Source organism: Pantherophis guttatus, chromosome 7, assembly GCF_059756535.1.
Source record: "Pantherophis guttatus breed Tessera chromosome 7, ASM5975653v1, whole genome shotgun sequence".
Lineage (NCBI taxonomy): Eukaryota > Metazoa > Chordata > Lepidosauria > Squamata > Colubridae > Pantherophis > Pantherophis guttatus.
In genome coordinates, this window is record NC_142069.1 from 36,036,657 (window position 1) to 36,064,302 (window position 27,646).

The 27,646-nt window shown below is 37.9% G+C and overlaps 3 protein-coding genes and 1 non-coding gene across 8 annotated transcripts in view; 1 reads left to right on the forward strand and 3 right to left on the reverse strand.

The window, feature by feature from the left end:
* APAF1 (apoptotic peptidase activating factor 1) overlaps nt 1-6,599 on the reverse strand; it is a 48,726-nt gene extending 42,127 nt beyond the window's left edge. Inside the window, exons 1-4 of one of the 2 annotated variants that reach the window (XM_034403785.3) lie at nt 6,181-6,599; nt 3,553-3,725; nt 1,336-1,525; nt 292-489 (exon numbers count right to left, since the gene is read on the reverse strand). In XM_034403785.3, coding sequence (XP_034259676.1) covers nt 292-489; nt 1,336-1,525; nt 3,553-3,690 — 526 coding nt within the window. In that variant the 5' untranslated portion in view covers nt 3,691-3,725; nt 6,181-6,599. The remainder of the gene's footprint in view (nt 1-291; nt 490-1,335; nt 1,526-3,552; nt 3,726-6,180) is intronic. The other variant, XM_034403786.3, reaches the window with a different exon arrangement.
* IKBIP (IKBKB interacting protein) lies at nt 6,386-15,253 on the forward strand. 2 transcript variants are annotated; one of them, XM_034403791.2, is made up of 4 exons: nt 6,386-6,827; nt 6,952-7,125; nt 8,783-8,900; nt 13,462-15,253. In XM_034403791.2, exons 2-4 carry the CDS (start codon nt 6,974-6,976, stop codon nt 14,164-14,166), a joined length of 975 nt encoding a protein of 324 aa, XP_034259682.1. In that variant the 5' UTR covers nt 6,386-6,827; nt 6,952-6,973; the 3' UTR covers nt 14,167-15,253. The 2 variants fall into 2 exon arrangements, with proteins under 2 accessions (XP_034259682.1, XP_034259683.1); XM_034403792.2 differs by having other exon boundaries at nt 6,573-6,827; nt 9,898-15,253.
* SLC25A3 (solute carrier family 25 member 3) lies at nt 15,244-27,514 on the reverse strand. 3 transcript variants are annotated; one of them, XM_087873965.1, is made up of 8 exons: nt 26,998-27,514; nt 26,679-26,844; nt 24,134-24,258; nt 20,983-21,162; nt 20,710-20,891; nt 19,796-19,968; nt 15,690-15,800; nt 15,244-15,607 (listed from the first exon to the last, which is right to left on the reverse strand). In XM_087873965.1, the coding sequence occupies exons 2-8, from the start codon at nt 26,830-26,832 to the stop codon at nt 15,447-15,449; spliced, it is 1,086 nt and encodes a 361-aa protein (XP_087730091.1). In that variant the 5' UTR covers nt 26,833-26,844; nt 26,998-27,514; the 3' UTR covers nt 15,244-15,446. The 3 variants fall into 3 exon arrangements, with proteins under 3 accessions (XP_087730091.1, XP_034259681.2, XP_087730092.1); XM_034403790.3 differs by lacking the exon at nt 24,134-24,258 and adding an exon at nt 24,405-24,532 and having other exon boundaries at nt 26,998-27,486; XM_087873966.1 differs by having other exon boundaries at nt 24,134-24,532; nt 26,998-27,116.
* On the reverse strand, nt 20,352-20,591 carry LOC117655957 (small nucleolar RNA SNORA53). Its single transcript, XR_004588833.1, has one exon. It is a non-coding gene; the product is annotated as a small nucleolar RNA SNORA53 (small nucleolar RNA).
* Nucleotides 27,515-27,646: the final 132 nt, after the last annotated feature.

Below are 27,646 nucleotides of genomic sequence, written 5' to 3' on the forward strand. Positions count from 1 at the left end.
TTGTTCACCCCCTCGTAGCCCTGTGAACCCTTCCCAACCTGCACCACACCTCACACAGATCCTTGGTCCCTTTCCTACCTGGCAGAAGCTACTTATCTCCCTTACTCATATTCCAAAATTATATTTTGAAACTGTATGTCATTTGGGCACTATAAAATTATTATACAACATGTTCAAAACTAAATTGGAAACTTCTGTTTGAAGTGGATTCTAATTTGAAGATAAATTGCAATCTTCAATAAACCATGAATGTGAATTAGGACACTACATTAATAGAAAATATATAAATACCTTTTAAAAGATTGTGGTTACGTAGAGTTTCTGCTGCCAAAACAGATTTTCCACTGCCAGCCATGCCATAAATAATCACCCATCCTGGATCATTTCTTAACCTGCATAGCTTCTGCTGTATTTTTTTTAGTAATTCTGGACGAGTAACAAATACTACTGGCCTCTGTGGAACTCCACCTTCACATAGGGTAGTCTTAACTGAAATTCAAAAAGGAAAGATAAACAAAAATAATAGCAGCCAGTATCTTAAAATGGTACAGAATAAAGAAGCAAAATAATTTTGACTTTAATATTTAATACTATGTTCCCCTCCACTATGGCTGGTACTGGCCACAGGGAAAGGAGTCATTGCAGTCCCTCCTATGTGCAATCCCTGGAGATGGTCCAGCAAAGTATCATTGGACAATGGTATTGAAAACAGCTGAGAAATCCAGAAGACCCAAGATGGGCAAACTATAGCTCTCAAAGATTATTCACAAATGTGACCAATGCAAAATTTAATTCACGTGTTTTCATGCTTTATTGGTCTGGGACTATAATCACTTTAAGATGAAAAGGATACTATATTAGGAAAATTGTGAATACTATTAACAATTAAACTAGCTAAGAAATTGGAATAATCCATTATTTTGTTTCCTTATTTATTTATAAAAACAACACAATTTTATGTATCAATATACATAAAAATACAGTTTTTGGTAGCTTAAATTCCTGTACATTATTCACAAAATTATTACAGTCCATTATAAAAAGCATATAAAGAGCCACCAAATGTTAAACCATTTGGAAATGAAAAATCATTTAGAAATGGAGATTATGTTGTAATTCAGTGTTTCCTGAAATTGTAATTTGTTTTGTTGTAATTCAATCAAGTTTAACTTAAAAATATGACTGAGTCAGTGAGAAACACTTTTAGGTAAATTTTACAAACCTCCCACTCTTAATAATTATTTCTGTGAAAAAGTACACATACATACACCATGTACGAAGTCATGGTGGGGGGCAGCATATAATTTCTAGTAAATAAAAAAAATAATAACTAATCATATGAAGTTATACCATTCTCAGAATTTGTTTTATTTGAAGGTGAAATAATAGGGAGGCCATCTTGAAGGAGAGCAGCAAGATCTTTGTATCCTTCCTGTTGTAAAGCATTATAAAAAGATATATATGCATAATTGTCTTTGGCAATAATTAATTTTAGAAGCATAGATGCCCGTTCTTTTTGTGTAGTCTAGAAAAGAATAAAATGAAGATTTAGTACAATTTATTTACCATTTCAGCTCTAAAATTCTACAATTTCAATATGCACTAGAAAATGATATGTTACTAAAATTGTTTATACTTGTTGTGAAAACAGAAGTTATTTCTGTATTTTTCATTTTCTTTAAAACATTCTTAATTTTCCTTTCCTTTCTATTTTTATTTTTTGCACTTTCTTTTCTTTTTATTCTTTTCTTTAGTTTGTATTAGTGTTTATTGTTGTGTACCAAAGAAACCCTTTCAGTATGCACTTGATTTTTTTTTTCTGGACTGATGCATCAAACTTAATCAAGAAAATATGACACATACGACATTATTTAAAAAAACATTGGAATATACTTCCAGGTGAATGTTCACAGATCTCTATAGGATTATTGGATTTTTCTTAGTATAATTATTAAGCACATAATATATATATATTATCTTCACCTGAACATACAATTGTTCTTATATGGACAACTGTTTATAAAGCCTTAATTCCAAAAAAAATTGTATGTCAAAAATATTCAGGCAAGGTAGCCTTGGTAGCACAGTGGACTAAAGCACTGTTATTAACATCGGCTGCTTGCAATTACTGCAAGTTCAAATCTCACCAGGCTCAAGGTTGACTCAGCCTTCCATCCTTTCAAAGGTAGGTAAAATGAGGACCCAGATTGTGGGGGCAATAAGCTGACTTTGTATAAATATACAAAAGTATGAAGCCTATTGCGTAACGCATTGTAAGCCGCCCTGAGTCTCCGGAGAAGGGCGACATATAAATTAAAGCAACAACAACAAAAAAAAAAAAGGTAACCTCTTTAAAGAATTGCAATCCTCAAAGTGGGAAAATTGAAAGAATAACAATATAGAAAAGGCTTTTTATTTGAAAGATGTATAATCAACCCTTTTGAAGAGCTGAATGCAGTTTAATTTTGTCCTCACACAGCAACCTATTAAGTAGTTTGGGCTGAAAGAGACAAACCGATCCAAACACACCCTATGAGCATCATGATTACGCTAGACATAATTCAGATCTCCATAGTCTTAGTCTAGCACTTTGATCACTACATTATAATGACTGATTCAAACAGAGCATATTTATTTTGTTTATATACTTAGATGTAATTTGATTGCTATTAAGAGTTATTATAAAGCTACAACCCATTACTTATTGGGTATAGCTGCTATTCTATATTTACTAATTCAGGGAGTCTGTCTTTGAATTCTGCTGCAGAGGGGGGATATTGTATAAGACAAGTATTAGTGATTCCTGGGGCATTTTGATAAGATAGTTCCTGTATATATTTATTTTTAATTCTGCATCAGGTATGAATGCTATTTACTGTCAATTTAAGACTGGAGCAGCATACCAGATCAGTAAGTAATAAATAATAGTAAGTAATTAAATAATTTAATTAGAATTATAGACCAGTCACGTCTTGAGAAGACATACGTAAAACTACTCCAAAAAGATTATCCTAATGAAAAGTAAAAATATAAATTCCTACTTAATTCCCACGGAAATGTGCAACTAATTTCATATGTAACCCACCTAATGTTGTTACTAAACTTCTATATATTTTTAATACTGATATTTTTTGTCAAAAAATATCTAAAAGCATTCTGATACTCAGCTTCAACAAGCTGTTATATTAATACAAATGTAAGCTAGAACAACTTTAGAAAATGTAATTGTAATTATTTGCTATTTCACTTCTGCAATATTTATTATATCTAACCCCTATTTTGCTAATTGTTGTTACATTAACAGACTAATAATTACTAGTACTTTTCTGCTCTTGTATCTTCTGAGTCCCTTGTATACAGCAATATTTGTTTTAGAATGAGATACACCCTTGAGTGAGAGGGGTTATAGGTTATCCCTGGAGTCTATACCAAAAATCTGGGTGCAGCCACGTGTAGCCTCAAGTCTCACATCATGCCCCTCTGTTCTAAAACTTTATGTATTAACAATATTTCTATTCTAACATAAACAAAAGGACAAAAACCTTTAATAACCTGAGCTTTTACTTTCTCCTCTTCCACCACTGTCAAGGTATCATCAGCAACCATATGATCCATTATATAAGATGTCTTGATATCCGTTTCCAAAGCTTGGCGGTTCTGAAGCAAATAACTTCTAGCTCTTTCATCCATGTTTATTGTTCCTTTTAGCTGAGTAATCCTATGAGCTAACCAAGACACAGAAAATTTCACAGTTATAATGTATGACTATTACTTATATGTTACTTTTAAAATGATAATACAGAACCTTGGATTACTAACATTAATCAGTATTTCAACTTGCAGTAAATTCTTGAACAGTTGTCAGCTATCTTTGGACTTCAATACTGATACCTAGCCAACAGTGAAAAATGATCACCTTTTGTGATCTTCTGACAAGTGAAATCAATGGGGCAGCTAGATTAATTAACAACTGTGTTATCAATTTAACAGAAATTATAACAGAAATTTTGTCTCCAGAACAGAAATTTTGGGGTCATTAGTCAAGGACTACCTATATACAAATTATTCAGTTGATCAGACATTTTTTAAGATGCATTATCCAATATTTTATTTAGATCAAGTGGATAAAAATTGATTTTTTCAAAAAAAATTTAAAAAATGAATTTTTAAAATTTAAATTGAATTTTTAAAATTTAAATCAGATTTTTTATTTTTATCAAATTTAAGATTAATAATTTATTATTAATTAATAATAATTAATAATTTAGTTTATTCAACATGAAATGGAGCTTAGTTATGTAGCATGAGCCTGTCTATTCTGCAATATTTACATTTTTGGTAAACTCATTTAATGAATCCAAGCTCTGCAAACTGAGATAACATGTACTGCTTTGATGCATTCACACAATTTCACAATCACTATGAGATAAATTATAAAACAAAGTTCAGGAATATTCCTTTATCCCATTATTTTGCAAATCTATGTACACTACAAACTTTATGATTGTTTGAAGAGAAATGCATCTGTACTACTAGGCTCTAAGTGTGAGGAGGAAGGGCAAGCAGTAAAAATGAAAGTGAAACGTTCTAAGCAGCTTATAAATATAATATTAAAAAACACCTGTCATTTCAGATCCATCATGGCAGCGCCTGTTAGCAGGTATCCACTCACCTATTACCTGCCATGTCTCTCACCTTGTTGTGTCACTGCTGTAATCAACAGCGGGTCAGAGGAGCCGCTCCGGGACAGAAATAACAGTTGCTCTTTAAAAATTATGATTTAAATCAAGTGTTTCTACTAGTGATTTAAATCATGATTTAAAATGATTTAAATCAACTCGGTTTAAATCAAATCCGCTCTGATTTAGATGCAGTTCTTACCAAAGTATTTTAGCATTTATTTAACAAATTATATAAAGTAAATTAACTTCAAGTATAAATTTGCTTTAAACAAAGATAAGAGTCTAGTTTGATATCTTTAAGTGATATCCTTGCATTTCTGTATATCACATATACAGTATTTACAATTGAAAAATAAAAATATTTATTTTTGTATTAAATTTGTTTCCCACCCATTTCATCACAAGGGGTTTACAATGTTAAAAGGAATAAAACTATACAAAAACATATATATAAGAATAAAATACAAAGTTTATAACCATAAGAAGCAAGGTTCAGAAATAAACGCAATCAGAAAGTTAATGTTTAACACAAAATACTACTTAGCCTAAGACACAGAAACAGGTTTACGGAAACAATATAAATTAATAAAATATGCTATTGCACAGTATTCAGTACAAATTTTATATAACAGCAAGTTAAAGCAATATGCAGTAACATTTTAAAATTTAAGCGCAAAGTATTAGAACCTAACTGCACATATTTTAATGTACATTATCAAACACCAGAACTACAAAGATAGTTTAAGTAAATTAGATATACTCCGATTACACAAAATTGCACATAAAACATATACTGTTACATTGCTTGCACTATGACTATTTAGCTGAAAAATGTATGCAACATAAAAATTTATTTCTTCAACAATACCCTAACTTAAACCTGTTCTAGGTCAATAAAAAGAGAGAAAGTGACATCTAGAGGATAGAGTTGTAAGTTTTTATGATTGTGTAGGTTTAATTTGCCCCTATCAGAGACATATCAACAAATTTGATGCAACAAAACACTAACTTGGAGATTATCTACGTGAAGTTCATTAGGACTGTCTTGTACAGATGTGTTTACTGCTGTACGCGACTAATTTCAGGAAGTTAAATATTCGACGGAGGAAAATTCTTGCTTCTACTTCAAACATGCACTTTACACTACTTCATGCTACTTAAAATGTTCAATATCCAAGACACCACTTGCCTTCCAAAAATACGGGAGTAGATTTTTTCAACACAGAACCCGTTTCTTTACGCAGAATAGCTCTATCCAAACTAAAACCGAAAATACAAAGGGCGACTTTCCCGATCAACCTATTTAAGGAAAGGTGACATCCTGCTGCTAAATTCTCTACTGCCCGCTCCGCTCCTATAGTTAGCCCGTACTATTTTTTTACCTCGATGGCCCCTGACCTCTCCAACCCACCCTTAACGCGCTTTCATTTTTATTTTCCCTCTCTCTCGTTGCCTCTCGTCTACCGACTCCCCGCCCTCAGGCTCGCTGCACGGTTACCTGAAGCGTGAGCAGTGTTCGTGTGAAGGGAAGGGGGCGACCCAGATGAAGCCCTTGGTTGGCGCCTCTCAGCCTTGAATTCATCCCATCTCAGTTGCCCCCGGGACGGGCACTCGGCAACTAGCAGCCACTTCCTCCTTCGCGAGGCGAACCGAGGAGGCAAAGGGCGAGAGGGGCGGGGCAAAGCAGAGGCGAGCCTCGGCTAAATTTCCTCGGGGAAAGGGAGCTGGGAAGAAGCGGAGCGGCTCGCCGCCCGGCAGCCACGAGGCTCGAGCGAACAAAGCCGACGTCTCGTGCCCGAGCCACTCGCTCACCGTCTTGGCTCGGCTCGCGCCTGGAAAGGCAAAGAGAGCGCTGTGGCAGCCTGCGAGCGCGCGCCTCCCGGCCGCTCGCGCCGCGTTCATCTCGTCAGTCACCCCTCCCTCCCCCCCCCCGCAATCCGCCTACATTGACTAGCAAGGGCCCCGCGAAAAGAAGCGATGGCGGAAGGGGAGGGGGCGCGCATCGCCGAGCATGCGCTTGGACGTGGCGGTCCATCTCGGAGCGGCGGTGGCGAAGGAATTTCCCATAAACGTCGAGTTGGGCGCTGGGCTGGAGTACGATTGGGAGGGTTACCATTTAAAGTGTTTCCACTTTCTATTGCGGAGGTACTAAAGTGTGTGTTTAACTAAACGGGATTTATTTCTAGATAAAAGTTCAGGGTGTGGGGAATGTAGGGAGCTTCCTTTGGAGGAAAAACTATTAGGAGATTAACACACTTCTTCAATTCAGTGCATGAATCCTGCATCAAGACATGTCCGAAGTCAAGCGGAGGAAAGGAAACATTTCCAAGCCAAACGAAGATGAACAAAAGAAAGACGTTGTCAAGAGTACCAAATCCGTGAGGATGGATCTGCAAACAGCTTCGAGTTTGTTATCTCTTGTTGCCAGTCTAGGGCTAGCATGGTAAGCAAAATTACAGAAAATCTGATACTGTACAGTTCTGGTGAAATACTGTTCGCATGATCGCTAAGAATCAACTCCTCTTGACGGCTCGTAATGAGCCAATGGGAAAAGACAACAAAAGTATTACTTCTTGATTTTGGCTGGGTGGTCAGCTTTTTGAAACAGAAAACTGATGGCAGAAAAATGCCTAGAGGTCCACTGAGTCTGCCCTTTGAGATTTTGTGTTCTCTTTCTTATTTTTATTTTTAATTTTTTGTCGTATGATGGAGGTGTTATCTCAAGAGTGTTTAAACTCAGTTACTGATGATTGGAACCACTACCTCTGTTGGAAGTTGGTTCCAAGCTTCCACTCCTCTTTCTGTGCAGTAACTTTCTAACATTACTTTTGAATTTCCCTCCTGTCAAATTGTGGTTATGCTCCTGTGTTTTAATATATTTAAAAGTTTCAATCATGCCCCCCCCACCTTCCTTCTGTCCTCCAGGCTGTATATACTCAGTTTGTCCAATCTCTCCTGATATGTTTTGTCCCTCAGACCTTGCACCATTTTTGTTGCCAATCTCTGGACTCACTCAATCCATATCTTTTTTTAGGTGAGGTCTTCAGAACTGGAAACAATATTCCAAATGGGGACTGACTAAAGGCCTGTATAGTGGGGAAAAGACCTCTTTTTTCCTGCTAGTGATGACTCTAGTGATGTATCCCACAATTTTGTTTGTCTTCACAGCTGCCTGGCCACACTGCTCATTTTGCAGTCATCTGTTATGAGCACACCTAAATCTTTTTCTTCTGTTGTTCTGCTTAACATTGTGCCCCAAATACTGTACTCTGCGGAAGATTCTTTTTCCCCACCACATGATCTTACGTTTAGAGATACTGAACTGCAGTCCTACATTTTTGATCAATTTTCTAGTAATGCCGAATATTTTTTCATGTTACAAATACACCCAGGAATGTCAACTCTATTTCATACTTTTCTATCATCATCAACAACAACAACAAAAATTAGATTTAAATAACCTTTTCATAACATGATGTTAATCTTCAATTTGTACTTATGTTAAAAGTTACATTTATAATTCAATTATGAAATCAAGATGAAATAGTCTTTTTTAATTGCTTGGAAGTAAAAATCTAGTGTTATATGTATAGAGGTAGGCTGTCTAAAGAGTTAAATAACCAGATAAACTGACACAGAGGTCAGTTTATCTGGTTATTTATGTCAAATTTCATAGCTGATCACTATTCTTGAAAATAAGATTTAAATGTTAATTGAACAGCAGAAGCAGGTGTTAATAAAAATATTTGTACTTAATAATGACTGGATTAGCTTGTTTGCTGACATTTGATCAGTATTTTCCTACAATTTTCTTTCTCTAGGCACCTCTGAAAACCTGCTTTTGTAGATTAATGCACCCATCTGTAGCAATTAGCAAATTATTGTTTATAATCAGCAAAAACATTTCTGATTTGTGTAAAACCATCATAATTCCATTTAATTATATATTTTTGTTGGATATTAGGTTATAAACAATTCCTTATATAGGCTTTTGTGCAGATGTGTTAAATTGTTACTGCAATTTATCCTAAAATTGGGGAAGCAACAGTTAACTTTTAAATGTTTTGTTGCTAAACATTTTATTTTTCTACATTTCTCAGGTTTCTTTTTCAACAGTCTGTTCAGTTGGCTGCTGTAGAAAAGAAATATCGCATATTAAAGGAGGAAGCTGTAAAGTTTCAAGATATGGAAAATAAAATTAGCACAATCTCTGAAAAGGTAATAATTCATATATTGTAGATATTACTATAAAACTTGGTATTTTACTATCTGAAATATGCAATATACTTTGCATCAGACATTTACAGTCTTAAGGAAAATCTGTTGAACCATTAACTATTCACATCTAGGTTGAAAATTAAGTTTAATATTCAAATCAATCATTTGATTGAAATCTAAATAGTGAAATATACCAAAGACTGTAATACTATATATACTTACTTGGAAGTAAATGCCATTGGATTTAGTGGATCTTTTAAAAGTAAGTGTACATAAAAATTGATTTACCTGCAATCCTATTCTAATTTAGAAATAACTTCCACTGAATTTAGCTAGCGTCAATTTGAATCAGTAATATATTATTTGTTAAATCTATAAATTGCCTTTCATTAAAGTCACTGTACATAGCACTCACTCTTCCAATTTTTCCCACCAAGAGCACTGTGAACAGTTTACTACATAATAATTTAAATCTGATTTAATGGCATGTTTAGAATGATCTAGCATCTGAAATTTTCAGTATGGTTTTAAGAATAATTTTTGGAAATTCATAGTCAACTGATTAGGACCATGAATGCTTCCAAACGCAGCTGTGTTCTGCTCATCAGTTTTGTCTTTTGAAATAATGTTTGTTTCAGGGAGTAATTGCCATAATCAAATATTATAAAATAAAAACAATATCTTTTATTTTTCTTCCTTCACACTGTTAATATAAACTCTCTTCTTTGTAGCCCTATTAGTTCTATTACTCTATCTGCCTTTCTGTACTTAGCACTAGCTTGTTGTTTCTTTCATTGTTTCTTTTAAAATAGTAATGATTTTTGCTTCGTATTTATTTTGTTTTAATGTTTTAAATTATTTCAATTCTCCTCTGTCCTTTTGCAGTTTGCTTTTGGCATGCCATTCAAAGGTTCATAGTCAGATAAAATTTAAATACACTGTATATACCTTGCAAACAGTAAGTGAAGATGGACATTGTTTTGTGTTAAAAATGCAGTTTGCATCTTCGAGCGTCCTGCAGGAGGCTGCTTCATATGTTTCCATGATAACCGATTTTGAGCAAGAAGTGTCTAGCCTTCATAACTTCATAGAGGATATTCAAAATAGTCAACGGGCATGTTCTAAAAAGTTTCAGACTCTTAGCAAAACCTTTCAAAAAGTGGTAGACTCCTGGAAGACGAGCACGTCTGAGATGGATACAAATACCAGCAATTTAAGATTGGATACCAAGATTTTACATAGTGAAATAATTTCCCAGATCAATACAATGGATCAGGGACTGAAAAAACTTTCTGAAAGACTGAAAGATCTAGAAGACAGTACAATAATGAATCTTAAAACATTAAATGGGCAAGAGGAAACTGAACTGCTAAGGATTGAACAGCAGCTGCAGTTGGATAAAAACACAGCTGAATTATTAAAAGAAGAGCACAACAGTCTTTTGGTCAGAAGTAATGATCTGTACCAGAAACTTGTATTTTCTGAACACAAACTGCAGGAATGCAAGACCTATTTACCAGTAATCGAAAATGCTATTTATTCCATTCTTAGACTATCAAGTGAGCTTGTTGCTGCAGAGATTAAAAAAGAAGACATGATCACAAAGGTAATCAGTGTAGAAAATGAAATAATGAAAGCTACTACTGAAATAATGAACATACAGAATACTCTTGAAGACATGCAATCTGAAGATAGCTGAATAAAAAATGAAGTAGCATCTTAATATCACAGAATCAACCATTAATGTTACAAGCAAAGCTTAAAGATTTTGCAAAAGTAGCAGAACAAGCCCACCATAGTGTGAACAGTATTGATATTGGCAGCTGTATAATCTTAATGTTTCTTTGGCTATCTTTTTTTTTTTTGGAGACACATGTATACAAAGAAAATAAATACTAGAAGATTTGTTAAAATTGTTAAAATTCATACTGGAAACATCTCATATATTTTTATAGACATGTTGCAAATAATTTGGTGAATATTAAGCTCATCTTTTTGGTTATATGTTATTGAATCACAGTTTCAGTTTCGATCACAAAGATCTTCAGAATGATTTGTCATGAACTTGATTCTTCAGGACTTACAGTTGCCATTGTAATCAAGCTCTTGCTGCAGGTTGACCTTCCACCTGTCTCAACATTATAGATTTCTTAAGAGATATAGATCTTTGCATAAAATATCTAATAGCTGATAATTTTAGTATGGTTATTTGTGCCTCGTGAGAGCTCTCATAGAGATTTTGTGTATGATCCATTTGTTTTCCTCACTATCCATGGTATTCTCAGGAGTCTAATCTCACATCAAAATTCAAAAGCATCCGTACTGATTCTACACTACTTCAGATCCAACTTTCGTTTCCCTAGACCAGGGGAAAAAATTGCCTGCATGATACATCCTGGCATTTTGAGTATCTTTCCTAGGCCTTCACTGCTGCCTTATCAAGTACTGCACAGTGTGCGTGTGTATATATATAAATTCTGGTTTATTTATTAGTGATATAAAAGGCAGAAATTATCTATTACCTCAATGTTTTCACAGTCACATTCTAAATATTTATTTTGATTTCTTTATAAATTACAGTAATTTTTTCACTGTTCCTTTTATTAGAAAGAATCAGATTACTTGCAGATCATCCATATTTTCAGCTATCAGAATAGTGTCATCAGTTGTGTGCAGCTTGGTGTTTCTTAAGCCCATCCAGATGGTGGCTTTTTGTGCTATGTACAAATTACGCATGAGGACCGGGATGATTCCCATTTTCTTAAGAATTACAAGTCTAATTTGGTGAAAGAATGCAAAATGATACTGATGGTAAACTTGATAGGCTCAATAAAGTATTTGAAATTTTATCATTCTCTAACATGCTTGAATTTAATAACTTATTATAGTATCAGTTGACAACTCTGACATGTTGAAAAAGTTGAGAATGAGACTTATTTTGATGGAAGTGAAAAGACTAGGAAAAGGGGGGAAAATTCTACAAAGCAGATTACAAACCTCTTGTATGTTGCCAAAGAAAAGTGTAGGTAGTCCTCAAGTTACAATGGCAATTGGAACCAGAATTTCTGTTTTGAAATGCTGCAGTGGTAAAGTGTGACATCACTTGACCATACTGCTTAGCAACAGCAATCCTAGTAGGCCCGTTACTTGTTAACTGAATCCCATCAGTCATTAGCCAAACCATTCCAAGCTTGGTCCCTCTCAGTCTCGAGCCTAGATAATATAAGAAACTGCCTCGTCTTGAATTTCCCCCACCTGCTTATCTCCCCTAATCTTTTCCCCTTTTGGTTAACAGCCTACTTAACCAGTTGCTCCTGCCACCCACTGCAGCCTGCCAATCTGTGTGCCATCACTGTACCAGCTGGGCCTTTTTTCACACTTTTTGCACCAGGGTTTCTCTTGTTCCCTACCTGGGCTGCCATTCATGCCTTACTCAGTACCTCCATTTGTGCACCAACCAGTGTCTTTTTCAGAAAAGTACCCATCTAGAAGGCTCCTTTCATTAAGTCTCTCTCTAAAAAGGCAGAGACGTGAAAGGAGGATCCTTCTACCTAGATCTTGTTTTTTTGCAAAATAAGGCCTGGTTATGTGAATTGACACCCAGAGAAGGTGCAGAGACGCTGGGCAAGGTGTAAGAGAAACCCCAACAGCACTGGTATGAAAGAGGGCGGCATAAAAAAAAGACCCCATCTAGTACAGTAATATTGTACTGTGTAGTGGGTGCATGGACGGGCAGAAATGGGTGGTGGTGGCAGCTGGCAATATGTGCTCAAAATGCAGTTATAAATGCCAGCAGGTCTGAATTTTGTTCATGTGACTAGGTGCAATGCAATAATCAGAACTTCAATAATGTTGTGTAAGTCATTTTGTTCAATGCCATTGTAATTCCAAATGGTTGCTGAATGGATGGACTTTCAGCAAGGACTACCTGTACATGAAAATGTACAAGTCAAGCTTGATTCTATGATACAGATGAGGCAGCTGGGTAAGTAACCAGTCTAGTGTAATAGATAAGGAATTATGATTAAGACTAGGAAAACCAAGGTTCAGGTAGCATGGTAGTTCACAGCCTGACCTCGGTCCAAGCATTTTCTCTTATCCCAAAATACATCACAGGGTTAACCATGGGAAAAAATAGCTGGAAGAAATGCTAAGTATATTATTAAGTTTTTTATGTGTGTGTTTTAATTTTATGCTTTTTAAAAATTAAACGCTTATCTCACTCTCAATCCAGTAAAATTGAAAAAAGATGCCAAATTGCTTTTATGCTGGTCTATGGTGCAGTGATACTTGCTGGAAATCACATGAAGAATGTTTAACAACAGTCAGCGGGGGCTTCTCATAATTTTTACAGAAACCACGATATCCAAGTTCTATAATGTTAGCATAAAAGGCTCACAAACCTTATTCTTTATTTAATAAGCTAAGGAAAACATCTAAGAATATTCTCCTTTTCCGACAGCTTTCTGATAAAACTGGAGAATTTTAAATTATTTTTCATTGCAGGAAATATGAACATTTTAAATTTCAATATAATATTATCAGACTTTTTACTTTTTAGTGTCAGATGGTACCAACTTTGACAAAACAACTGGAAGATCTTAATGTAATTCCTCAGATGAAGCATCTGCAAAAGGAAATTAGCATGATGCAGATAAGATCCAGTCGGTTAATTCAAGAAGAAGAAGAGCTCCAGCAAAATTTAACATCTCTCTCTGATGCAGTTGCTAAACATGAGGAAAAAACTAAGGGCATCTCTGTAAAAATTGCAGATGTGAAGACTGACATTAGACGCATTTCAGGTCTTCAAACAGATATATCCTTATTAATAGAGAATCTAGAAATTCTAGAAGACAAAGTAAATAAAGTTGAAAAGGCCATAATACAGAATATAGGGGATCTGCTCACTAGTAGCATTGACAGGACTACAAAGCTACAAAATATTGCATCTGAAAATACCAGAGAAGTAAAGCACATTAAGGCAGAATCACTTGAGTTGAAAGCTGACTTTACCAAGCAATTCAATAAACTTTTAGAATTGGAAAGTGATCGAGCTAAAGTTCGGACAACAGTAGCCTTTGCAAATGAATTAAAACCTAAAGTCCACAATTTAAAGAATGATTTGGCACATTTGCTACTTGTATTAGATGAATTAACATTGCGAATTGGAAGACTACTTGGGGATCTATTGGAAAGCCAGAAGGAACTTGCTCTCCTGAATAAAAAACTATCTAATTTAACTTCAATTCAAACTCAAACTGAGTGACAACTATTTCAAATAGGAACAGATCTAAGAATATTTTAATTCTAACAAATCAGAGTACTTTGTTCTAATAAAGTTGTATGTTAAATTATAAAATTTTAAAAAATAATCTGCATAGTAAATTTAATTTTCAAACAGGCAATTTTGTCTCGATGTCTGAATTAGACATTTAAGTGAAATTACAAGTTTTAAATTAGAGAAAATGCAATGTTGCCTTTAACATTGGTGAAAATCAAGACTCAGGTTTTAGTGGTTAAGACAAAATCTTTAAGCATTTTCGTATTAAAATATTTTCCTGTGCCTGTTGTAATTCATTAACATGAGATGGGCATAATTTTTGATATGGTAAGATGCTTTCAAACCAACCTCAACAAAAATGTAGACTACTACTGAGCCTCGGCTCATTTGGAACCGGGCCATGCAAGCGCAGCTTCACTTGCCTGAGTAAGGGGTGCTCGCGCTTGCGTGCAAAGCTCCATTTGTGCAAGTGGTGAACATGCCTGCAACTCATATAGAACATACCTTTCTCCCCTGGCCAGCAAGCTGAAATGTTGGGGACTACTGACTTAAGAAATGTAATCTTATATTTATGGTTTCCAAAATTTATCTATTTACTTTTGAAAACTTAGTAACTTTTCTCTTTAATTCTGAACTTCAGAATCAATTTTAAATATTCTAATTTCAAATATTTTGATAGTAGATGATACTGTATAGATTCATACATAGGATTCAAATTGAATATTTGAGGTAGGTCTAACCTGGAAGCAGGTATATTTATAGCATACATTTGCAATTTATTCTTACTCTATTAATTTGCTTGTGACAGCCTTAATGGTATAGGATATTTTCCTGCCTAATGTAGTTTTTTCCTTAGCAGTTTCTCTAATTAAAATATTTTGTTGTATTGCACCATTGATAGTATACATGATTATGATTACTCATTTAGATCACTGTTTCGAAACCATTTAATTCATATTAGAACAAATTATTACATATAAATGTAAAATTAAAATATGTGCACTTTTCCTTTCCTTTCAGATTTAGAAAGGTTAAAGGTTGAACTTAGTAAATAAAAGACCGTTTTCATAAATATGTTGTTTCTCTTTATTAGGATGACAGTATTTCCTCCTGTCAGATTTAAAATTATGAAACAAAGTCTTTCTAGTTATTCTTTATTTTGACCACCAATGACAGCCTGAGCCAAGCATGTTTCATTGTCCTATACTGCCATGAGAATAGAGTTTCACAATGTTTCATCATCAGCCATTCAATCCATCATTCATCTACTCAGTAAGACCAAGCTTTTTCTTCAAGGAATCTGGCATCTCAGGTGGAGGTGGACGAGGAAGCTTGAAATAAACTTTCACAGAGTCATAGATAAACCACTGTAGTGCTGTCAGGGTACCAATCATAATGATACGGGCAAACAGACCCTTCCATACTCCTGATGAGAAAGACACCAGTGTTAGTAACCAAAAACATTCATTGATTTTCTTTTTTAAACAAACTTTTATTTTGATACTTACCTGTGAATCCCAGCCTCTTCAGTACGGCCAGAGCTGAACTGCCTTTTTCTTTGTTCAACACAGATACCACAGAATCAGCAGGATGTGAGACAATGGCACAGAAGACACCAGCTGAAAAGGATTAATTTTCAATTTTTTGTTAGTACATTATTACAGGTAGCCCTCAGATTATGACAGAAATTTGGATCAGAATTGTCGTTGCTATATAATGTCATAAAGTGCAATGTCATATGGCTGCATTGCTTAATAATGGCAATCCCAACAGTCCTGGATGCTGTTGCCACCACACAACTGTACGGGTCATTACCCAAGAGGCAGGAATGTTTCTGATGTTTGGCCAGGCTGGCAAGGGCCACAGGTAGTACTGGAGAATAGGTGGGCCAACATGGGTGGGAACTGGGGAACAATGGGGGTCTGGCATGAGCAGATGAAAAGATGCTATGTGGATGTAACCAGATGCTAAGGAGTGTCGGTTGGGGGTTGCAGACAGGTTTACCCTATTGAGTACAAAATTTCTGGGATCTTTCTCTTGTATTCCATTGTAGGGCTCCTTGGGAGAAAAAATGGGTGAGAATGGCTTCTAGAAACAACTTGTAACCTTCCCTGCCAGCTTCCCCTTTGACTTTGCTTGTGGAAACCCAGAAAGGAATGATCACATGACCGCAGCTTGTTGCAATGTCTTAATCACAATATTGCCGCAGCCTGTCATAAAGTCCCCATATTCAATAGATATGTGTAAGTGGTGCAATAGAAGTTTTATATTTGGTGCAATAGAAGTTTTATATTTATATGAGTGGGAGGGGCAGATATGGCGGAAGCTGGGGACCATATCATGTTCGGGGAATGCGCACTCGCTATCTTAGAGCGATTGCACACTCCGGTCCCCAATGCTTTCCTCGTTCCTCAGGCTGTCCAGATTCTCAGGGCCAGAGCCTCCGGCTGATGTTATGCAATGCCAGGTCCTTTGTTAATAAAGCCCCCCTCATTCACGATCTTATTCAGGAGGGGAAGGCGGACCTGGCGGGCATTACGGAGACCTGGTTGGGCCAGGAGGGGCGAGTTCCCCTCGTGGATATATGCCCACCAGGCTTCCGTGCATTTCATCAGCCGAGGGCTCAGGGCAGGGGCGGGGGGGTGGCGATTATTATAAAGGAAGGTCTGGATCCAAGGGAGACCACTGTTCCACAGATAGCCGGATGTGAGTCCCTCTTTGTGAAGTGGGGTCGTGGAGTACAGATGGGCATGTTGGTCACGTACCTGGCTCCCTGCCACGTGGCAACGGCCCTGCCCGAGCTGCTCAACGTTATAGCCAAGGTGGCGGTGGACACCCCCAGACTTGTTATCATGGGGGATTTCAACCTGCCATCTTATCGGTGAAACGTCTGAGGTGGCTCGAGAGTTCATGGCTTCCATGACGGCCATGGACCTTACTCAGTTAATTCATGACCCCACTCACACAGGGGGACACACTCTGGACTTAGTTTTTGTCTCTGGTCAGTGGTTGAGTGGCCTTGATGGGATATAGCCATCAAACCCTTGTCATGGTCTGACCACTCGCTCCTTCGACTGGACTTTCTAACCGCTGCACCCCGCCGCAGGGAGGCGGGACCGACCAGGTGGTTCCGCCCCAGGCGCCTGATGGACCCTAATAGGTTCCAGATGGAGCTTGGGCCATTTCCTGAGACTCTGGCTCATGACTCGGCTGAAGACCTGGTGGCCGCCTGGGATAGTGCGGCTGCCGGGGCCTTGGACCGTGTCGTGCCTTTTCGGCCTGTGACCCGGCACCGAATTCACCTAGCTCCTTGGTTCTCCGAGGAGCTCAGGGAGATGAAGCGCCGGAAAAGACACCTGGAGAGTAGTTGGAGGACCAGCCGCTCCGAATCCGACCGAACACTGGTGAGGTCTCATATTAAGACCTACCTAGTGGCGATAAAAGCGGCGAAATCTAGCTATTTTGCCGCTCTTATCGCGTCATCAGATAATTGCCCGGCCGCCCTGTTTAGGGTGACCCGCTCCCTCCTTCATCTGGAAGTGCGGGATGACCCCTCGCAGGGCCGAGCTGAGGACTTTGTGCAGTATCTGTATGACAAAATCGCTCAGATTCGGGAAGGGCTGGCCTCTGACTGGGTATGTCCGGACGGGATGACTGAGGCAGGTCTTGAGAATGTTATCTGGGGGGAGTTCGATCCTGTGGCTCCCGAGGACATGGACAGGGTCCTGGGACGGCTGAACGCGACCACATGTTTATTGGACCCGTGCCCCTCCTGGTTGGTACTGGCTTCCCGGGAGGTGACACGAGGCTGGCTCCAGAAGATTGTTAATGCTTCTTTGAGGGGGTCCTGCCGGGCGCTTTGAAAGAAGCGGTTGTGAGGCCCCTCCTCAAGAAGCCCTCTCTGGATCCAGCTGTTTTGGCTAACTATCGTCCAGTCTCCAACCTTCGCTTTGTTGTGAAGGTTGTTGAGAGTGTGGTAGCGCAACAGCTTCCCCGATACCTGGATGAAGCTGTCTATCTAGACCCGCTCCAGTCCGGCTTCCGGCCTGGGCACAGCACGGAAATGGCATTGGTCGCATTGGTGGATGATCTCTGGAGGGCTCGGGATAGGGGTTGCTCCTCTATCCTAGTCCTGTTAGACTTCTCAGCGGCTTTTGATACCATCGACCATGGTATCATGTTGCACCGGTTGACGGGGTTGGGGGTGGGGGGCACCGTTCTGCGGTGGTTCTCCTCCTACCCCTCTGACCGGTCGCAATCTGTTTTGACAGGGGGCAGCGGTCGACCCCGAGGCACCTTGCTTGTGGGGTGCCACAAGGGTCGGTCCTCTCGCCCCTTCTGTTCAACATTTATGTAAAGCCGCTGGGTGAGATCATCCGTGGCTTCGGGATGGAGTTCCATCAGTATGCTGATGACACCCAGCTGTACATCTCCACCTCAGGCCACCCCAACGATGCCCTTGAAGTGATGTCCCAGTGCCTGGAGGCCGTGCGGGCCTGGATGGGGAGAAACAGGCTCCGACTCAACCCCTCCAAGACCGAGTGGCTGTGGCTTCCGGCGTCCCGATATAGCCAGCTGACGCCATTGCTGGCTATTGGGGGCGAATCACTCGCCCCCACGGAAAGGGCTCGTAACTTGGGCGTCCTCCTGGATGCACGGCTGTCTTTAGAAGATCATTTGACGGCCGTGGCCAGGGGGGCTTTTTATCAGGTCCGCCTGATACGCCAGTTACGCCCCTTTCTAGATCAGGACTCCCTACGCACAGTCACTCAGGCACTCGTCACTTCCTGCCTGGACTACTGCAACGCTCTCTACATGGGGCTCCCCCTGGGGTGCACCCGGAGGCTCCAGCTGGTCCAGAACGCGGCCGCGCAGGGGATTATGGGGGCGACGAGGCGCTCCCATGCGACACCTCTCCTGCGCGAGCTGCACTGGCTCCCGGTGGTCTTCCGGGTGCGCTTCAAGGTGTTGGTGACCACCTTTAAAGCGCTCCATGGCTTAGGGCCGAGGTACTTACGAGACCGCCTTCTGCCACCAATAGCCTCCCACCAGCCAGTACGCTCGCACAGAGTGGGCCTCCTCAGGGTGCTGTCCGCCAGACAATGTCGGCTGGCGATTCCCGGGGGAGAGCCTTCTCTGTGGCGGCGCCCACCCTCTGGAACAACCTCCCCCCAGAGATATGTACAATAACAGACCTCCGGATTTTTCGTCGGGCCCTGAAAACCCATTTATTTCAACTAGCTGGGCTGGCTTGAGTTAAATTTTAAATTGATTTTAAATTGGGTTGTTTTAATTTACGGCCAAAATATTTAATTATTTTAAACTGTTTTTAAATTTTGTATGTTCTGTTTTTTACTTTGGCTGTTCACCGCCCTGAGTCCTATTTGGAGAAGGGCGGTATAGAAATAGGAACAAACAAACAAACAAACAAACAAATAAATAAATATTAAGATTAAATTCCCCTGTAACTGCAACAAATATTCATTCTAAATTATTAGTCATTAGCCAAACTGAAAATTAGCACATTCTTGTTGTATCATATTGAAAAAAACTGGTCTATTGCAACTACTACCACTATCACCACCATTTTTTAAAGTTGAGAAATGTTCCTTACCAATATAGCCTGCTACAAATGTAACAACCAGCTGTTCTCCTTTTGAACATTCACTTCTTGGTTTGGGAACAACATATTTGTAAAGAGCTTCCACAGTTCTTTCAAAGCAGGCAAACTTCATCATTGTGTATGGAATCTGCCTCATCCACAGTGGAGCAACTCCTTTGTAGAAACTGCAGAATAATCAGAAATTAGGAAATTTTCTTGAGCTTTTATTAAAGGGAATGGCAAAAAAAAAAAAAAAACCATGGTTCACTTCTATTACCCTAAAATTAAACTCCTAAGAGAAGAGGTGTAAATTTAGATATGGATACATTTGCATTCAGAATTAAAAAGGAATATACAGCAACCAGCAATCAACTCAAAACCTTTAGGTACAGTGAGCAAAACCATGCCAAAGGTGGTAAAATTCTAGTTTTAGTAGTCTGTTGCAGGTCAAATACCATTCAGGAGTTTCATAAAATTAGGTAATGTTAATTTTTAGAAAGGTAGAAAAAAATGGATATAGATGTCTTTCCTGGCTTTAATTGCAAAAACCATTTAGCTGCCTTTTATAAATGTCCACACTCCAGCCAAATTCTGATAGGAGAAAATGACATACAGTACAGCCATTTCTATCAGAATATAAGTGACTAGAATGAAGGTATATTATTCTTACATGCCAATGACTCAAGCATCTTTGACTGTGCAACGGTAAAGTTGCTGATCCCTCTTAGCTGGAGCTACTCATGACAAAATCTATAAGCAGAACTCAGCAAAGAGATATCAAACAAAGATGGATCTAAGGAAGCATGTTGGCTCATGCTGTTTTTTTAAGAAATCTTGCAGTTCAATCTGAACATGTCTTAATTTGCCTCTGTAAGAGAGTTAATAAGATATAAAATGAGTCTGTGCAGGAAATTTCAAATACTTACGCCCAAATACCTTCTTCTGCATGCATTTTGGGGACTGCTTGCCTCAATGTATTAGCATATCCAGGCTGTGTCTGAATGCGAACCTTAGCAGCTTCCATTGGAGCCAGAGCAATATCAGCAAAGAACTCTGCACTGGCAGACGCAGCTAAATACAATGATGTACGCCACAAATATGAGTTTTCCTAAAACATTATAGCAAATCAGAAAGTCATAAAACTTCTACTGAACAAATAAGAAGAAAATGAAGCTAAGCTAAGAAGTGAAAGAGCTTACCTCTCCCAACATGTTGCCATACAGGATTTTGAAAACTTCATAAAAACCAAATTTGCAAAGTCCTTGCATGGAATAGCCAATAAAAGTTGGAGCCCATCCCTTTCCCAAGCCACGAACACCATCTTCTTTTAGAGTGACTGAAAATCCTTTGAAGATACTCTTATATTTTTGAGGATCCACCTAAACAAGTTTTTAAAAGTTAAAATAAGCATTATAAATAATTGCTTGTTGAATGACCATTTGTTTACCAACTGAAGTTATGACAATACTGAATGAGGGGTATTTACAACAGGTCCAGTTGTGGTCGTTACAGTGTCCCTGAATCACATGATTCCCATCTGTGACCTTTACTACTGGCTTTCGAAAAGCAAAGTCAATGGAGAGGCTAGCAGGAGGTTGCAAATGGTTGTCATATGACTGCGGGATGCTGCAACTATGCAAGATTTGCCTAAAGACAGCAACTGGGACTGCCAAAACATCGTGCAGTCACTTGTCACACTTTACCACCACATTGTTTAGCGACAGAGTTGCTGCTTTCAATTATCAATGTTAAGAGATATAGTTTATATAGTTTAAATGTGTACATATACATACCACATAAATGATAGAAGTCTCATTAAAGAGCAGTTAGAATCTGTATTCAAGTGGCTAACAGACTAGAATGAAGGGGAAAATCAAGCAGTAATGTTTAGTTGCAAGATAAATGTAAGAGTCATTAGGAAAGTAAAGGTTCTGTTGAAATAGAGAATAAAAAGGAAAAAAACTATGTGAAAAGTATTAGCAGAAAGTACAGTTTCCAAGTTTTGATGCTGCTAAAATATATGAAATATAAAATTTAAGTAAGCAATTTTAACTTGTGTCCTAATTGTTTTATCAGCATGCTGCAATACCATGTTGTTGTTCAAACAGTGGGCAACAGTATGTTGGTTTGCAAGGTAATTTCCAGATTCGAGATCCTTTTTTATATATAATAATGTAAGCTTGCTTGAGGTAAAACTGGACTTTGTTTGTATATACTGGCCAAAATTGACCAATATTCTTAGTATGAGTAGAGAATGATGAATGTCGTGAGGGTAGCTATGTTAACTAAAAACATTATCTGCCTAAAGACAACTAGTTTATGTGAAAATCTCACTAAATCAAAACTATTACCAGTATTGATGGACAATACTTATAACCCTATGTTCTGTGGAAGACTGCAATTTGGAATGCAAAAGGCTAAGGTAAAGAGAGTGAATTTCTTTCATTAAATTAATGAAATGTGTATGAAATTTCTGTGTATGAAATTAAAAGACATCTTAAAGTAATTTGGTATTACTGAACTAACACATCCATGAAAGTAATGTTTTATTATGAATTAAAAAGTTAATTTCTATATTATCTAGAGTGTTAATGCATAATGAAAATATTTTATTAACTGGTGATAGCTGCATATTATTATTCTATTGAATGATAATAAAATAACCAGGAATGTATTTGGGAAAAAACTGACAACATTCTGAATAAATGCAATCTGTGGAATTTATTCATCACATGACATGACTGGATTGGTAGGAACAATATAAGATAGCACAGAAAACCTACCATTCCATTTTAAAACCCCGAAATGAATGGCAATAGTGATTATTTGGTGAGCATCTGATTAGAAACAGGTCTAATCTTTTATTCTTTTAAGGAAAATCTTCATTCAAAGATTATACATATAGTAAGCTTTTATTACTGAAAGAATATATTATTTTTTTAATAGAAATAGTGTTAAAACAGCAAAATAGATATGGAGTAGAAGCACTAAGAGAAAAATATTATTCCTGATATTTGGGAAAACTGCATAAATTCTTAAATGCCATGAAACAATGAAAATTTCTTAGCAGTTATTCTTGGTTTACCTAAATATGATAAAAAGTTAACTGTTCAATAATCCTAGAATATTTTATTAATAAAACATAGTAATTTAGATATTCAGTCTCTCTGTTCCTACCTTCCTACCTCATGTCGCCCTCTACTGACTTGTTCCATTTCACTTTTCTTTTACTTTCTGGCTTTTCTGACTTCAGTATAAACAGGATTACAGTTTCTGCAATATGTGTTTGGATCACAAAGTAGTAAAAAAGATTCCTCAAGATATTTAACTGCTTTAGAAAAACATAACAGTTGTATTAAATTCTCTGAAATTAAATTCTTGCAAGATTTCTAACCAGCTGTAGTTATCATTTAATGCAGGGATGTCAAATGGAAGACCCGTGGGCCAGATCTGGCCCATGGTGCAGACCTGGAAACAGCAAAGGACCAGCCCGCAATGCCTCTGCCAGTGAAAATGGAGCTCAGGAGGGCCACACATTTTCGCTGGCAGAGGATTGCAGGCCATCGCAGCTGAAAACAGAGCTTGCAAGAGCTGCGGGTGGCCCTCCTGAGCTATTTTCACTGGCAGAGGGCTACAGGAGGCTGTCACAGCCAAAAATGGAGCTCGCGAGTGCTGCAGGTGACCCTCCCAAGCTCAGTTTTCACTGAGGGTTGTAGGCCGTCATAGTCGAATGGACTCTGATGCGGCCCTCAATGAAATTGAATTTGACACCCCTGATTTAATGTAATATTATACAACCACATCATTAGAAATAGATATTGATTCATGATTTTAAGAACTAAAATTTATCCTAATTTCAGCATTGGCATGATTATTATGGAATTCATCTTTCTTACCACCTCAAAATTGGCAAGATTTATTCAAATTTTGATGCTCCCCCAGTTCCAAGCAACTCTGGGCAGCTCAGAAATATTATTTTCACAAGGAAGATGATTATCCTTTAAACTGCATTTCAGTTACAGCTGCAGTGTTTAACTTGAAAGCATATATCCAAATAATGAAATGATAAAGGTTTCAACTATTTATGAACCTATCAAGAAAAAATAGTAAATATTACTATTTCGTCTTTTTAAAAATGACATATTGCAAATTTGATTCAGTTCAAAATATTATGAGAAATATTTTTAATGCACAGTATGTTTAAAATGATTTATGTAATTGATTAATATTATTTTATATCTTAGTATGCCTTAATTACATTTATCAGAGTTAAAAGAAATAGAAGTGGAAATTGAATGGAATTCAGTATCTTATTCTTATTAATATTCTAAAATTTGGCAATATACAAACCTGCATGCGACATTTCACTAAATCCAAAGGTACGACTGCTGTATGTGTCAGACCACAACTTAATATTCCACCAAAGCCACAGAGAGCATAAAACTTGAGTGATCCATATTCACAACTATATTCTTCTGTAGTAAAGAAAAGACACACCATGCTGTTAAGGAAATCACATGCAAGGCTGAAACTTCAGTGAAATATACATTTTCATCAGATTAGTAAGATCTCACACATTAGCATGCTATATAATTCATTTCATCTGACATGCAAATCCAACCTGAATTCGGCATTTAACAAGATCTAAGGGAACCAATGCTGTATGTGTAGTACCACAACTAATAATTCCACCAAAGCCACAAAGAAGGAAGAATCTGCCAGAGCCATATGCACAGCTATATTCATCTCCTTAAAAAGAGAAATAAAGTTTTCAAGGAAAATGATCAAATAATTTCAATAAGTGAATACAACTTAAAATATAGCTATAACTATCATTCATGAAAAAATAATCATCCATTTATTTTAATGCAGTACTTTTCTGTTGTATTCCCCATACCAGAAAATACTAAGATTAGGACAATATCCAATTAGATGAATCTAAAATTAGATTAAATTAAAATCTAATTAGATTAAACGTAAAAATGAGGTATTTGTTTCATATTTAAAACAGCCTTACAGATCTTGAGATCTAATTCTGTTGTAAGATCTTAGCATTTTTTCCCATTTTTTAAAGTATACCTACACACATTCATAGGTACTTGGAGCATCAAGTGAACAACTCTTTATCTCTGCAATTATTTGACTATAGCCTGATTATTTATTCAATAGTAGTGTTCAGAAAGTTCTGAGTTACATGCAATAGTGACCCACTGAATATCTGAGTATAACATAGCCCAGGGGTGTCAAACTCATAGTGTCATGTTGGCGTTACGTGATGTATCACGACTTTTCCCTTTGCTAAATGGGGGGGGGGGAAGCATGTGATGCATCTGGCCTGCAGGCCACGAGTTTGACACCCCTGACATAGACTATCTGATTAATATTAATCTGGTCAATAGCCATACACATATCCCTCTATAAGTAATATTACCTCATCCTGAAAGGGAATAGTATAATAGGTATGTATGAAATGTTATGCAGAAGCAGCAATAGGTTGCTGTAGTGATAAAAATGCTGCACTGATGCTGAAGAGATCCAAGTTCAAATCCGCTCTCAGCCACAGACATTTACTCATGATTTGGGCCTTTCATTCTCTCCCAACCAATCTATCTCCAAAGTCATTGTGGGGAGAAATGGGAAAAGGCACCATGTATATAATGTGAATTCTTGAATAAAAACAAGATACAAATCAATTTGTTTCACAGTGAAAAAAATTATAGTATAAAATACAAAGTAGAATGAATAAGATGCAGTTTTTCCCTTTTTTTCTCATTCTGCTTCTTAAAACATGTTATAAGGAGGGCTGCAGAGAAAAGAGTAATGGAAGGGGGGACATAACTGAGTTCAACTAATAGATGTACAGGAGAGTCTTAAAACATGTTTCTCTTTAGGTTGAATATTTTTTAATCTCAAAGGATGAATCTTTATTCTCAATCAAGAGGCATACAATTCATGGATATGTAAACCAGAAGAGAGGGCGCTATACAAGGTAGTATGGGCTGTGAAAGTTCTATAAACCAAAATATTTAGACTCCAAACTAGCACTGCTATGAACATTCACTGTGACAAACCACCAATAAGATTATTTTACATTACTTTTTATGCAACATGTATATTTTTAAAAAGTACAAATGCCACTGAAATGAATGCCTCATGCATCTGACAACAGTTCTGTAAGTCTTTAAAAGTTACATGAGGGGGGCTGAAAGATTCAACAGGTTTGCTTTAAGAGTAAGATGGATGACCTATGAAATTTAATAATCGTAATCTGTAATAAAGGTTGTAATCTTTAGTGTAAGTGAAACTTAGCATTTATGAAAATAAACATTTTAAAATACGAATTTAGTGCATTAATAATGTAATACATATTGACTAGGGTAAAACATGTATTATGAACAAATGTAGCACTTTTTTCAACTCCTCCTCACAACTCAATATCTTTTATCATTACCATTATCAATTTCATTGTGACCTCCAAAATCATGTTCTTTGCATTAGGAAACCTATGCTAATTAGTTACAGTAAAAGCAAATCATTTTCTTCCACCCAGGGATTAGGGGTTTTTTTTGGGGGGGGGAGTATTATCCTTTGAAATTATTAAACCTCATAATTTCCTGAATTAAAACAGGTCACTATCAAGGTCACAGATTAATGGTTCTAAAGTAGGGTCGGGACCCTAAATGACCCACCCAGGCCTTCAGCGTCAGAAAGGCAAAGCAATTGGATTTTAAATTAGGTTTCACAAATTGATCAAAGGCTCGGTGACCTTACTTGTCCTCAAGGAGATTGCACATGGATTCCCCTACTAACACCGTGTCACCCGAAGGATCAGGCGCACGAAGAGACGGCTGAGACCCTTCCAAGGAAGGAATTGCCCTTCCCACCCATGCCTCACCTTCTGAGGAAGCGGCTGCCAGGCTCCGACGAGTGCAGGAGGCCTCTTCCGATTCAATAAGGCGCTTCCTCGGGCCGCAGCTGTTCTGGTGCAACTCGAGTTGAGGAGCATGGAATGGATTAAGCCGCACAAGCGGCGCGATAGTCGAAAACATGACGGCAGGAAACTTCAAATGAAAAAAAAAAATACAGTATTTAGTATCAAATCTTCTCCTGCAGAACATTCACCCTGGCTCTCCCATGGACAAACTCTCACTCGCCACAGTGGGATGAAAAATAAGAAATATTAGGCCCCCTGACAGCCCCCTCAGCACTTTTACCTCCTAAAATGGCGGAACACCCGGCCTCCTCACCGACGGGCGACTCTTCTAAAAGGCCGAAAATCAACCTTCCTCAATGACTTTGTCCCTCTCTGACGCAACGGGCGGGGCAGCCTCCCGGAAACTCGCGCTTGCGATTGGGCAAGCAAGGACCTGGAGTGTACGTCATTTCCCCGTCTCAAGAATTCCTCCTCCCATTTTGCTTTCGGTTCATCCCGCCCTGAGTACAGCGGGTACTCAGAATATTGGTAAAATTGCATTCGACGTCATTTAGAATTTGACCTAGGCTTACAAAAGGTCGGTTGGCCCTCGGCTCTAAGCATGTCTCGGAGGAAAAGGGTTGGTCAATCCTGGCCTGACGCCTGTCACAAACTCACTTCCTCCACTGCTCCGCCAGTACCAATAACCTCCGTCAGGGACAAAGTCATTGGGAAGGTGGGGAAGATGGGGAAACTGTTCCTCCAGCGGCGACGAATTCCGTTCCTTCACACCGGAAGATGTGTCCGAAGAAGGTGGAACCAAAATTGAGGCGGAGCGGAGAAAATGATGCAAAATTTCCAGGACAACACAATTTACGTCGGGGGAATCCCTGACTGCCGCGGTACCGCGAAGGATGCAGGTAACCGCGGCTCTCAGGATCACAAAAGCT

Excerpts from the sequence above, each read along its gene's own strand:
- SLC25A3 (XM_034403790.3), bottom strand. The coding sequence starts at position 26,832 with ATGTTTTCGACTATCGCGCCGCTTGTGCGGCTTAATCCATTCCATGCT. Across the intron at positions 21,163-24,404 it reads TTGTTAAATGCCGAATTCAG|GTGGATCCTCAAAAATATAA; the intron begins GTTGGATTTGCA and ends AAACTTGTTTAG. Across the intron at positions 19,969-20,709 it reads GCAGAAGAAGGTATTTGGGC|TTTCTACAAAGGAGTTGCTC; the intron begins GTAAGTATTTGA and ends ATTATTCTGCAG.
- IKBIP (XM_034403791.2), top strand. The coding sequence starts at position 6,974 with ATGTCCGAAGTCAAGCGGAGGAAAGGAAACATTTCCAAGCCAAACGAA. Across the intron at positions 7,126-8,782 it reads GCCAGTCTAGGGCTAGCATG|GTTTCTTTTTCAACAGTCTG; the intron begins GTAAGCAAAATT and ends TACATTTCTCAG. Across the intron at positions 8,901-13,461 it reads TTAGCACAATCTCTGAAAAG|TGTCAGATGGTACCAACTTT; the intron begins GTAATAATTCAT and ends TTTACTTTTTAG.